This window comes from Chelon labrosus (genome assembly GCF_963514085.1).
Source record: "Chelon labrosus genome assembly, chromosome: 3".
In the NCBI taxonomy this organism is placed as follows: domain Eukaryota; kingdom Metazoa; phylum Chordata; class Actinopteri; order Mugiliformes; family Mugilidae; genus Chelon; species Chelon labrosus.
Genome location: NC_140339.1, coordinates 20,745,351 through 20,758,748, shown reverse-complemented (window position 1 = coordinate 20,758,748; position 13,398 = coordinate 20,745,351). Strand labels below are relative to the sequence as shown.

Genomic DNA, 13,398 nt, shown 5'->3' with positions numbered 1-13,398 from the left:
CGATGGATAATTACAGCATTTTATTATTACTTATATCACGTATTCTGAATAAAGAGTAAACAAAACAAGAAGCATTTGTTCAATGCGTATTATGCTGGTTTGTGTTTCACAAAACTCCACATAAAGCTACATTTCGGCTATATTTCGTCCTTAAAACTCAGTCCATACACCGCCTTCGTAGTTACGCAGTAAAGAAAATCAAGCGCACTCGAATTCGGGTCTTAAAACGAGCAGCTCAAAGAACAATCAAGATAGATACCACCATCTGAATTACGAGTTCGGAGGGAGGGTTTTTCACAGGACCTGCAGTGTAAAATGTACATAGCTAACTTATACATGTCACCAGTTCATTACACTCATACACTTTATGCTGTTGGACAATGACATATTCATATTTTTTGGTAAAATAGAGAGTTTGTCCGTCCATGATACGTGGTTTCAGCGAAAACGGAAGTTGACAGGGGTGAACCATCTTGCTTGTCTTGTAGCCTGCCGTACAGCTGTTTCACGTTGCTAAAATTCTGCGCAAACTGGTTTACATTCAAGACAGTGATGCGGACAAGCCAGCAGCAGGAAAATAAAGGCTTTCTTGTTTGGCTGCCTTTTGGACGAACAGACCCCTGCCTCAGCTCGCCCACTATGCGGAGGCTTAAGGACACCAACGCAGTCCACACAGGCCGTATATAACGGATATTTTATGGAGGGTGGGACGAGGGAGAGGCTGTGAGGCTGGGGAGTCGGGGCATCAGCTGAGCTCGGGAGAGCAGCGTTAGCAAGCTAGCCTTCGTGACAGAAAACGCTTACAGCGGGACACCGACCCTAATGTAAGGCAGCTCCCGGGTTCAGTTCAGGCACCATGGCCACTAATGGTAACAGTTTGACACCGGCGATGGGAGAGATAATCCAGCTGAACGTCGGCGGGACACGGTAAGACTCGTCAACCTCGACCCTTGATGGTCATTATTTGGGAAATTTGAGCTCTGGCTACGTATGATGATGTCTGCATGGTCAAGCAGCCACGGATGTAGCTGAAGTAGACACAGATCAGAAGGTTGAGCACTTTATCATTACTCCCTTTCTTGTCCTCTCTCTCGCACATAGCAGCTTCTTAATAATCCAGATAGTACACATTGTACACTGACATGTTAACCATTTATTCAGCATGGCAGCCCGTTTTTCTATTCTAGCCAATTATGTGCAGACCCTATTTTATTTATTTATTTTTAATAAGACAGTCTTAGTACAAATGTTCTGCTGTGTCTTCCTGCTGTAGGTTCAGCACCTCCAGACAAACTCTGATGTGGATCCCAGACTCTTTCTTCTCAAGGTTGATGTTTCAGCATTTTGACTCTCAAATTAACACATGGAATATATATATATTGTAGTACATTCATGTATCTGGACTAATTGGTCACTGAATGAGATGTCTCACTAATGCTCTTCTGTAAATGTTATTATACTGGAGTTATCTCCCAATCAGGTCAGATCAGATCTTTAAAGAATGAGCATTAGCACTTTTCTTCAGTGTTAGAGTGTACTGTATACTACGTGGAACATTTTGCTGTGTGTAAAACCTACCACAGTAAATAATTTAAACATGTTTACATTTCTTTAAACCCAACTACTATCTCATTTAAATCAAGTAGATTCTCTGCATTCTCCCACACGCTTGTGCTTTTGTTCAGAAAATGCACCAGTACTATTACTACAGCATGTCAGCTTCAGACTAGTAAAGACTGAATAAAAACAGATTTCATGTTACATATTTAATGTTAAGTGATGCTCCATTATCTCATCACTGTCTTACTTCATCCTTCTACCACTGGGATGATGGAAAGTATCGAGGGATTGCAATTACAGCGCTGCACGCCTCATAAATGTTTTGGTATTTTATTGAGGCAACCATCTTGTTCAGTGGGAAGACTGTGGAAAACAGTCTTATTTAAAGAATTAGCGCTTTGAGTTTGAGAACAGATATTACAATACATTTATTAAGGAAACGTGATCGGGGTAAGTGTGTTTTCAGATGTTTCTAGTGAGTTATTTAAATGTAATCCTAGTCTCAGAGGGGAGCCCACAGATTGGGGTTGGGCAGATACCACAGTCGTGACAAACTCAAACACTGAGCTCACAGTTTGACGACAGCTGACCATGTAGTGTAGCTGCCTGTCAGAGTGTCTGCCAACCCACCTGTCTGCCTGTCGGCCTGTCAGTCTCTCTGCTCCCAGCTGTCTGCTGTTTGCAGTCAGTATAAAGCCACTTATCACACGGACTCCTCAATTGTCACAATCCTGATGGTTCATAGAAACACACAGTGATATTGTGGTAACATATACTTCAGTGTAAAATACTTGCAGGTAATGGTTAGACTGCTGGTAAGTGGAAATGGAGAAGTGTTTGAGTTAACTGGAGAACTCTGTGTGTGTGTGTGTGTGTGTGTGTGTGTGTGTGTGTGTGTGTGTGTGTTTTTTCCAGTTTACTGAGTGGAAGGATATCCACTCTTCGGGATGAAACTGGAGCTGTGAGTAGCCTTTGTTGCTTCTTATTCCAAAACTAGGACAGCATCTGCACTCCGAGACGACACCACGTTTATTTAGTTATAACAGGTTCTCCAATGCATGCCACTGAGATGATACCGTTAAGTTTAAGACCAATTTATGTGCTGTATATAATATTAGACCCTATGGATGATGAACTGTTTTGTGTGGGGCTGCAACCAAGTGATTGGTGCCTTGTTTTATTTTTTAAATTAGTAGTTTGGTCTGCAGGATGTCAGAAAATAAATGTCACAATTTTTGTCACAACTTTAAACCATTAAACTGATTTTTAAAATAGTTGTTAATTAAATTCTAAATAATGTGACTAAAAAATTCATCAGTGAATACAAGTCTGTTCTACCTGGCTAAATGTACACCACAATAGTTGAAATATTTGTCAGTGGTTAACAAACGCCTGGCTTTCTTGCTCACAGATATTTATTGACAGAGACCCTACGGCGTTTGCACCAATTTTGAATTTCCTCCGAACCAAAGAACTGGACCTGCGGTAAGGTGTCATAGCAAGACTCAGAAAATATTCCCGACTTTTTATTCGAAGGTGAAATGTTGATGCGTAAACAGGGTCTCACAGGATATGTACGCTGCCTTTTACCTCTCTCTCTCTCTCTGTAGGGGCGTCAACATCAGCATCCTGCGCCATGAAGCAGAGTTCTACGGCATTACTCCTTTAGGTAAAGAGCAAACAGTGATGAAGATTAAGGAAACAATGTACCGGCCTTATTTCATGTTGGTTTGTAGACAATTAACTTATTCACCAGATATGTCAGCAGTCACTTCGTTTTTTTTTTTTTGAGCTTCAGACTTGATTATCAGTGTCACCACCTCAGTACTGTTAGTTCCATGTACTCTACTGTTTTACATCCTGTTTCAGTGTTTGTAACTTCCCCGCATTGTCTGCGTACTTGAATGGGAGTGTTACCTTTGTGAAAAGTACTGAAAATCACGATGTGTATTACATAATACAATGCAGAGTAACTACATATGAATAAAAGACAAACTAGACAAACCAAAATGAAGTAATTGATATATACTGCATAAGGTAAATTTAAAGTTTCAAATTCATAAAATAAAGTAAGAATAAAATAATTGGTATTATTTTACTCTTATTCAATCAATTACAACAATAGGAAGACATCATATATCAGCATCAGTCAATATGGTGTTCATGACATTTTCTACAATGACTGCTCTCCTCATGATGTTTTTTTTTTATCTGTGTATTTGTGTGTGTTTCCGTGTGTAGTACGCCGCCTGTTGCTGTGTGAGGAACTGGACCGCTCATCATGCGGTAGTGTTCTCTTCCATGGCTACCTGCCGCCCCCAGGTAAACACATGAAACTGATGTAGTAAAGAAACTGAACTGAAAATTAAGCAGTAACTCGAATATATAATGTTCTACTGAGGTTTAAAAAAAAAAACCCAGGATTGAAATGACCTCATTTTAAGTCATAGAAGTGAATCTTTGCCTTGACAGCCATCCCTGCCCGTAAGTCGAGCCCTGCCCCCGCGGTCTCTGGCTCTGCCTCTGATGAGAGGCCGGGTCCAAGTGGAGCAGAAGGCTTCACCCGCGTTGGTCCCCTTCCTCACCCCTCCTTCTCTCACTCACCTGGAACAGACGACATCCACAAAGCGGGTAAGTAATGTGGGAGAGCCTCATGAAGTGGGTCTTCTTCTAAAACATAAATATTGGTGATCATTTTTAGATTTAGACTCATCACTGGACAATTGATTAGACTCACTGGTCCTGCTCTAAATGCCCCTGTATGACTGTTGTGGTAATTGTATGATCCGTGTGGAGGATGTAGTTTGTGGTGCTGTTAAACTGGATTGAATTAAACACTAAAGCGTTTCTGTCATTTATTCTAGCACTGACTAAAATGGGGTTGTCAAAATAATAGAAACATAAGTCGGTATAAAACAGTACAGTTCAATGGTACTAGAAAGCACAGCCTCCAAAATAAAAACACAGTTCAATCACCAGCTCTCTCAGTTAAACAAATGCTGAATACCAAAAGTGTCATGAAGATAAGATTTAGTGCAGGACTGTTATATTAGAGTGCATTTGTTTTCACTAGGGAACTGGCAACTTCAACTGGTGTTGAAGCTTATCTTTTCGGTGCTAGAGTTATTTCTCAGTATAAGTTTCAGCTAAGCAGAAAGTGTAGCACTGGCTGTTATAATGCCTGTGGACTATCAGTCTCCTTCCTGCTACACTATCTGCCTTTCACAAACTGTGTCCTCTTCATGAGCTCTAGCATGCCCGCTAGCTCTGTCAGGGTTCATCTACGTTCATATGTGTCACATCTGTATTTGTGTGTCAGTAAGAGAGTATGGTATACGTACTGTTATTGTGAGCATGCATTAATGCTGCAGCTAATGTGACCTGACATCCTTTTAGTGCACTGACTAACAGCACTCGCTGAAGTAGCCTAGTTTCACGTCAACCCGCTACTTGATCATATCAGAGAGCGGCAAAAAAACACACTGTATGCTTCTGGATATTTGAATTAATTCATTTGATTAATTCAGGAAATAATTAAGAATGAACTGAAAGGTCAAAACCAATTATCAGGCTATGAAAGGATTGTGTTTACGTGTGTTTTGTTTGTGTGTGTGTAGGTCCCGTGGTTGACCCTAGGAAAGTGTTGATTGTAGCGGGACACCACAACTGGATTGTAGCAGCTTATGCACACTTTGTCATCTGCTACAGGTAACACTGCCACAGTGTAGTCTGTTTGTTAAACTCTATAAGCTCTGGTTCATGAGAGAGATACATTCAGTTATTTACCATGGAGTCTTTATCTTTTGTGTCTAATATTTCTGACTAAATAGCAGTACACTGCCTGTCATCTCTGGCTCCATGCACATCCAGCCTTCACTGCTTTACAGGAAATCCTGAAGGAAACAAGAAATATTAAAACAGGAACAAATACTGTATGTATGCGTGCTCTCATTACAGGATAAAGGAATCATCTGGATGGCAGCAGGTGTTTTCCTCCCCCTACCTTGACTGGACCATTGAGCGTATCGCGCTTAATGCGAAGGTGGTCGGTGGCCCGCATGGAGACAAGGACAAGATGGTGGCTGCTTCCTCTGAAAGCAGCATCATCCTGTGGAGTATCCAAGATGGAGGCAGTGGTAACGAGATAGGTACGTTTAAAAGACAGAACAAACGTTACAGAGGAGTTCACCAGGATTAAGGGTTGGACCTGTATTTTCTAAAAGATTCCACCACCTTATTGATTTGTGTCCACTATGACATCCTCCTCATTCTGACACCATCTTTACTCCGCCTTTCCCTACCTCTTCCTACTATGCTAATTCCCGTCATTCTCTCCACCCGCTCCCACAGGTGTGTTCAGTCTCGGCGTACCTGTTGATGATCTCTTCTTCATCGGGAGCCAGCTGGTGGCTACGAGTCACACAGGAAAGGTTGGGGTGTGGAACGCTGTCACACAGCACTGGCAGGTAGGAAGGCTTATGTAGCTACGTTAGACAAAGAGACGTGGAGGGAGAGGACGTGTTTGTGATTCTCCTTGTTTGTGTGTCTCTGCTGTAAAGATGAGCATACATTGTTTAAAGATGATTTGCCTCAGTGCGTCGAGTGAGTTTTCAGTGTCTTTATTCATCTTCTGTTGTCTGTGGACTTCACATTTGCTCCTACAGTGAGAGACATTGAAACTGAACTGATCGTGAGCTGACTTTCTGTGTGCATTAGGTTCAAGATGTGGTTCCTATCACCAGTTGTGACACAGCAGGATCCTTCCTACTGCTGGGCTGCAACAACGGCTCTATCTATTATATAGGTACAAACACCTCAATCCTAAAACCAAGTCCTGACCTTCAAGCAGCCCTTTAGAAAGTGAGGATCGACCAAAATATCCTCATTTCCTCAAAATGTCTTCACCCCAATGGTCAAAACTCCAACTGGTTCTCACAGAGATAGCTACACAAGTACACACACACAGTGTTACATGTCTCCTGCTTCTGTCTGTCACTTAGTTTATTAGATGTTTGTGAAATTGGTTAAGTACAGTGGATGTCACTATTATAAGACAAAGATACTGTGTAAGAAATGATAATTTCATATATTGAAATGTAGTTTTGTGATGACTTTGTATGATTTTTTTTTTAAAAGTCCTCTATCTAGTGGATCCAAACATCTATATATTATAAAGTGTTATAAAACCCCAACCTAGATATTAACATGTGCTCTGTCTCTTCCTTTTCAGACATGCAAAAGTTTCCACTGAGGATGAAGGACAACGATCTTCTGGTGACTGAGCTTTATCACGATCCTTCAAATGATGCCATCACTGCGCTGTCTGTCTACCTCACACCTAAAACCAGTAAGCACCTCTCTACAGATGAGAAGAAGTAATTGCATTGTTGCATACACCGGTCTGTTTTCTTCCTTTTCTTATCGTTTCAGTTCAACACAATTCACAGTAACCTGTGTGTGTATTTATGTTGCGTTTTGTCTCTGCTCTCAGGTGTGAGTGGGAACTGGATAGAGATAGCCTACGGGACCAGCAGCGGTGCGGTGAGAGTGATAGTGCAACACCCTGAGACAGTGGGGTCGGGCCCTCAGCTCTTTCAGACGTTCACTGTGCACAGGAGCCCAGTGACAAAGATTATGTTGTCTGAGAAACATCTGGTATCAGGTGAGGGAGCGGGTAGACGTCCTGCTGTTGGAGGGGCGGTTGATTAACTAGTGCAGCCTGATGACGCTAATGATTGTCTTTTGTTCAGTTCATGTTGCATACCTCTTATCGTGGTTCAAATCTTTTGTGGCTGTGTTTTTTTTTTTTGTGTGTGCGCCAAGTGTGCGCGGACAACAACCACGTTCGGACTTGGACGGTGACCCGATTCAGGGGAATGATCTCCACGCAGCCAGGCTCCACCCCTCTGGCCTCCTTTAAGATCCTGTCCCTGGAGGAGACGGAGAGCCACGGGAGCTACGGCTCTGGGAATGATATAGGTGAGGAAGGAAAGAAAGGAAGCTCTGAAGAAAGACGTTAATATGAATGGAGCACAGATGCATTCACATGTAGAGATGGTCTCTGACAGTCCTTGTAAACCGAGTCCAAATCTGCTCTACTTGTGTTCTAAATTCAGTTTGTGTGGACTGGATGTAATGAACCAAGCTGAGGTGACATGTTCTGTGCTCTCAGGTCCATTTGGAGAGAGAGACGATCAGCAGGTCTTCATACAGAAAGTCATCCCCATCACCAACAAGCTGTTTGTCAGGCTCTCATCAACTGGAAAAAGGTACGACGTCCCCCTCCATACACTCCACCTCTCTTTGTCATAAGCTGACTGACGTTTTTGTGTTTACATGCTTCACTTTTACATTTTACATTTTGCGTGCGTCAGGATCTGTGAGGTGCAGTCAGTCGATGGGACCACCATCTCATGCTTCATGGTACGGGAGTGTGAGGGCTCCAGTCGAATGGGATCCCGGCCTCGACGCTATCTGTTCACCGGTCACGGCAACGGCAGCATCCAGATGTGGGACCTGACCACTGCCATGGACACCGCCAACAAAGGAGAGGAGAAGAAGAAAGAGGGTGAGGAAAGACGGATGGTGAAGGGATAATCAGGAGAACCTCAGGCTTTCATAGAAAGAGCTTGAAGTGTGCAGGGAAACAAAGCAGTGGCTCAGTACACCAGATCAAATATTAGTTTCTATTGATGAAAAACGGCGTACTGAAGCTGCTTTCTGTTTGACAGATGTCGGTGGGCCCACAGAGGAGGAGCTGTTGCAGCTGTTGGACCAGTGCGACCTGAGCACTTCCCGCTGTGCAACGCCCAACATTAGCCCTGCCCCGTCTGTTTTGCACCACACACGCCTCAGGGAGTCCTGCTCGAGGTTAGAAAGACGGTACACACACTAACTGAGGCGGTTGACCGGCCATTAAATCTCTTACCTGACACTCTGTGTTCCTCAGTCTGCAGTTACAGGCCCAGGAGCCCATCCCTGAGAGCCAGGCTACATATGGAGCTGTGAGACCCTACAGAGAGAGCCCCCTGCTGGCCCGCGCTCGTCGAACGGAGTCCTTCCACAGCTACAGGTGAAATAACATTTGTCAGACTGTAACTTAATTCAATTCAATTCAATAAAATTTTATTTATATAGCGTCAATAACAATACAAATCGTCTCAAGACGCTTTACAAAAACCCGGCCTGAAACCCCCAGAGCAAGCCTGAAGGCAACGGTGGCAAGGAAAAACTCCCTTTTAACAGGAAGAAACCTCGAGCAGAACCCAGCTCATATGGAGGGACCCATCTGCCTAAGGCCAGCCGGGTACAGACAGAAGAAAGAGAGAAGAGAACAGCAAAGAGAGAAGAGAAGAGAACAGCAAGATAAACATACATCTGTCATAGATACACATATCTGACTAAAGTGTACATGTGGAATCTTATGATACAAACTGATGATGTTACATGACAGTTTGAAAATGTAAGAGGAGTCATAGGCAGGTTGGAGAATTGGGGGACACACACAGCAGTAAACATTCTACATAGTAATAGCACAGAATTGTATGACTAGTAGCATATAGGAAATTAGAGGGCAAGAGCTCTGTGCCAGAGAAAAGAAAGTGGAGGATGCGAGAGAGGAGAGAGAAGAAAGAAGGAGGACATGTGTTTGGTGCATCGTCCCCCAGCAGCCTAGGCCTATAGCAGCATAACTAAGGGATGGTTTGCAGCACTTAATGATGCTGCAAGGGTTTATGTGGTATTGTTAAAAAGATAAAAAATATATATGTATACAGATATGTTTGGTTTTATTCATTAAAATGAATGAATCCGAGGCGTCCCAGAATTTGAAACAAGAAAAGGCAAATATGTGAACTGGTCACTATTTCCGTAGGTTGCTAAAGGCCCACACCAGATTAATGGGATCCACACTAGTGTGTAGTCCAGAAGTGACTCAAGTGTTTATTTTTGTGAGGGTGCCACCCTTACAAAAATAATCCATGTCCATAATAACATTCTTGAAAAAACATATGATGTAGCAAAGAAAAACCCCTCAGTGTGGTGTAAGTTATTTTTTTTGTTTAGTTAAATTCTTCCTGCTTGCCCTCCTGATTATAATCTGCTTTCACTGTTTGCAGCCAAATTCCGAAAATGCTGAGTTGTTATTATTTGTTTCTATAGAGATTTCCAGAACTTCAGCCTGAGTCGAGGCGTCTTGGACAGCACAGGCCAGACGTCCGCTCATGGCCCCAGCCAGACCCCTGATGCCCGCCGTTCGCTCTGTGACTTTGGGCCTGAGGACAGCGAGAGGAGAGCCTCAGTCATGGAGCTCTGGTCTTGCCGAACCACCAACGGAAGCTCTAGCACGAATGTTGCAGCCATGACAGCTGCTGGCGTCTCTGGGGCCAAGGCAGAAGGCAGTCAAGAATCTCCACGGCAACCTCCAGACAGCCCCATCCCAGGAGGTGACGTAAGGCGAAAGGTGCATCCTCAGCTGGAGGAAGGAGAGGCTGCTGGATCAGGGGGAGACGGGGCGAAGGCGGACGGAGGTGTGAGGAAGAGAGGAGTACTAGAAGGGGGCTTTCTAGGGAGGAAGAGGGCTCCTCCGGTTCCTCACCTCTCCTCCGTCCCCTCCGGATCCGATGGTGGCGGCAGCGACTCTTCATCAAATGCCTCGCCTTCCCCAACAAAACTGGGCGCCGCCACCTCGCCGCGACACAGGAAGCTGGCACCTGAGCCGTCCAGCCTGGACAGCAGCCTGTGAGAGCTTTTGATCCCAGTCAGTGGAATTGTCTTGTGTCGGCATCCTGCACGTAGGACGTATTATTTTGGAGATGAGGGGTGACTATAACAGCAACAGAGGAACACAGAATCAGCTGCAGGCAACATCATCTTCTGGCTCCAGCCTTTTTTTTTTTTATGGTTCAGGATGTTTGTTTCTCTCAGACACAAGGGACCACCATGTAGAACTAGAAACAACATCCCAAAGATAACAGCATCTCAAGCAGAACAGGAATGCATTTTGTTTTTGATTTCACTTTTATCAGTCTTGTTCTGGATGCAACTGGAGCTCCTACTATCTCAGCCTGCTTTTGGTGTTTGTTAAAACCAGATTGGCGATGCTGTTAGCACTTTAAAGTTTCAGACACGAGTCAGACAGTAATTATCCTGCTAAGATAGTTTGAAATTGTTTCCGTCTCGACATCTTAAAGAACACAGAGTGAGTACACGAGCAGGCACAGGTCAGGTACAGTCATGGGTGTGTTGTTGCTGCCTGTCGGGTGGAAGCACAAGTGTTAGTTCTCAGATAAGTGCAGGCTGAAAACTTTAAGGTTCAGCAAACTAAAAAGATACCACAGCACAGTACTAACAACAGAATCAGGGCTCCTAACACTTGAGGAGTGTGCCGTTTAGTTTGTGAGACACTTGAACAGCTACACAATGAAATTAACGAAGGCACACCTTCTTGTATCGCAAGTGTTTCAACTGATAGGACTAACTTTATCCAGAACCGGATCATAACCATTTAAAGTTACACGAAACATCTGCATTTAAACAGACGTCACATTTAAAAATTGTTGAGATCTTCAGCTAATAATCTCCAATATCAAATAAGTGTGTATTTAAATACTTCTTCTCATCGTATAAAGCAGAAAAAGCAGCAAAGAAGAACACTAGTTCCACGTAGATTTATCAAAATGATCAGAAGACAGAGTTCATGATGATATCAAGCGTCTCTGACAATACGTGCAGTTCAACTCACCGTAAACACGTGACCTTAGCCAGAATCTTGGCAGCTACTTCTGTCCCAAAAATACCCTGCTGCAGCCTGGGACACATTTGTTCTTCTTTTCAAAGCAATGACACTAAAAGCCAACCAACAGCAAGCGGTTAAGTCATGTTGCAGCTCCAGCAGTGCAATAAAACGGTCATGGTTTGTTGTTCGACAGCTCAGTACTATGCAACAGTGGAGTTGTGATGCACAACAGAAACTCTCTGGTTTCCACATGAAGGCTTGCGCTTTAGGACGGCTCTCTGAAACACTGAACCCACTTGTGGGCATGTGTCGACGTTTCACCTCAGTTGTCAGACTTGTACCTGTTAGTTCCAGCCCAGTAGCATTAATTTGTTTACTTCTAAATAAATCCTCCATAAGGGCACAACACTGGGAGCTGTTGTGTGCAACACGTGACAGTGAGTGTGTCCCAGTGCCGTACTTTAATAAGCGTTTTTAAATGTGAATATGAAAGAAGATAATTAATGGGACAAAGCTTTGAAAAGAGAAATCATCTGGTACATGTTTTATTGCTGCAAAAGCTCACATTTGTGATGTTCCTGCTTCAGTTTAGTCACTTTTTCACTGTGGTGCCTGTGCAAGAATCACGCTAATTATTTATTTTTTTAATTTGATTTCTATTTTTCTTTTTCCACAATCAACGTAGTACTACACTCAGCTTAACACGAGGACCTACACTACATCACTTTACTCCCTTTGAGACAGGTTTTAATGTGCATCGTCGCGTGTTGGATGACTGTTGCAGTGCCTTATTTAACTTGTTTAAGGGTTATCAGCCTGTTGTGTGTGTGTGTGTGTGTGTTTTAATTCAAAGAGATGTGTGACCAAAGGCTTGTGAAGATGTGGAGGCGTGTGACGGACCTGTCCACTCTGGCTTTGGCGAGATTTGTGTTTTAACAGATTTACAGCTGGTCAAATGAGACTTTGTGTGTGGCATTACAAATTAAATTATCTATTGTATGTTCTCAATAATTTCGACACAGATTAAGATTGGAAAACCCGGGCTACTTCCCCAGACATTTAATCTGTAGCTCGTTCTTTGTCTAGATCCCTGTAGAGTTTCCACTAGTAGTTTGAAATGACTCTGGTACTCTTGTTATAACTACTGTGGGGACAAACCTGGAGAACAAGACCAACAGAAACAACCTGAAATGTTCATTCTAATTTGCCACATCCAGCAGCCGTTTATCATCTTTTATTGCTTAACGTTTCTGTATTCAACATAACTGACCATGCTTGTACAAAGATGTAGACTTTGATACACTAACTGTACGGAAAGTAGACAATATCCTAACCAGGATGCATTGATGCGTGTGATGGTGTGTTGATACATACACTGTTCATATAAAGGCCTATATTGGTATTACCATGTTACCGGACCTAACTGCGTTTGCACTTGCACTACGAAGACTAATATTACAGTAACTCGCTAGTTTATTTTCTATACAAATATACAGTTTAAAGTGTATTTCAGCACATAGTTGTCCGTCGTCCCTCAATTCCTCTCTGGCTATGTTTACATTATATTACAGCCAGATGCTAATAAGTGAAAAAGAAATATACATATCTGTTTATTTAAACTGCCCTGTGTGTCGTTGTTTTACATTGTGTATGTTAGAAATGCTGCGTTATGTTGTGATATTATTTACATTTGCCTGATCAAATATAAAGCTGGCGTTGAGTCACAGTTGTCATTTTAAACTGAAACCTCTCGACAGTGATTTTCTTTTCATTCTTACACGACACTGCAGAAATGGCTTCACAGTTAGTTTTTGGTTTTAAGCAAATATCAACACGTTGGTTCTGGACCATCTTGTGGTCAGCAATAGATCAAAAATTATTTAGAAAAAAATCTGATGTGTTTTGGGATTTTTCAATGGTTAAATCAAAACCAATTATTACAAGATGTTCAGATAAAACATTATCAATAATTTTAGGGTTATTAAAGTGGTTCAAATTTTGAATGCAGCTTTAAAACTCGAACCAGGCTGGAGAATTGCTGTCAGTCACACAGTTTGAATGGAAATCTTGCCCAAGTGCACAGTTTCTGCTTTGTCTTAGCG

At 42.8% G+C, this 13,398-nt stretch overlaps 1 protein-coding gene across 1 annotated transcript; it reads left to right on the top strand.

Annotated features, from left to right (window-relative positions):
• Positions 1-368: 368 nt before the first annotated feature.
• On the top strand, positions 369-13,161 carry kctd3 (potassium channel tetramerization domain containing 3). Its single transcript, XM_084541729.1, has 19 exons — positions 369-927; positions 1,274-1,327; positions 2,476-2,521; positions 2,972-3,045; positions 3,171-3,229; positions 3,802-3,882; positions 4,033-4,191; positions 5,178-5,268; positions 5,518-5,708; positions 5,911-6,026; positions 6,277-6,364; positions 6,791-6,907; positions 7,052-7,222; positions 7,384-7,539; positions 7,733-7,829; positions 7,935-8,128; positions 8,292-8,430; positions 8,510-8,632; positions 9,721-13,161. Exons 1-19 carry the CDS (start codon positions 857-859, stop codon positions 10,301-10,303), a joined length of 2,610 nt encoding a protein of 869 aa, XP_084397855.1. The 5' UTR covers positions 369-856; the 3' UTR covers positions 10,304-13,161.
• The last annotated feature ends 237 nt before the right edge of the window (positions 13,162-13,398 follow it).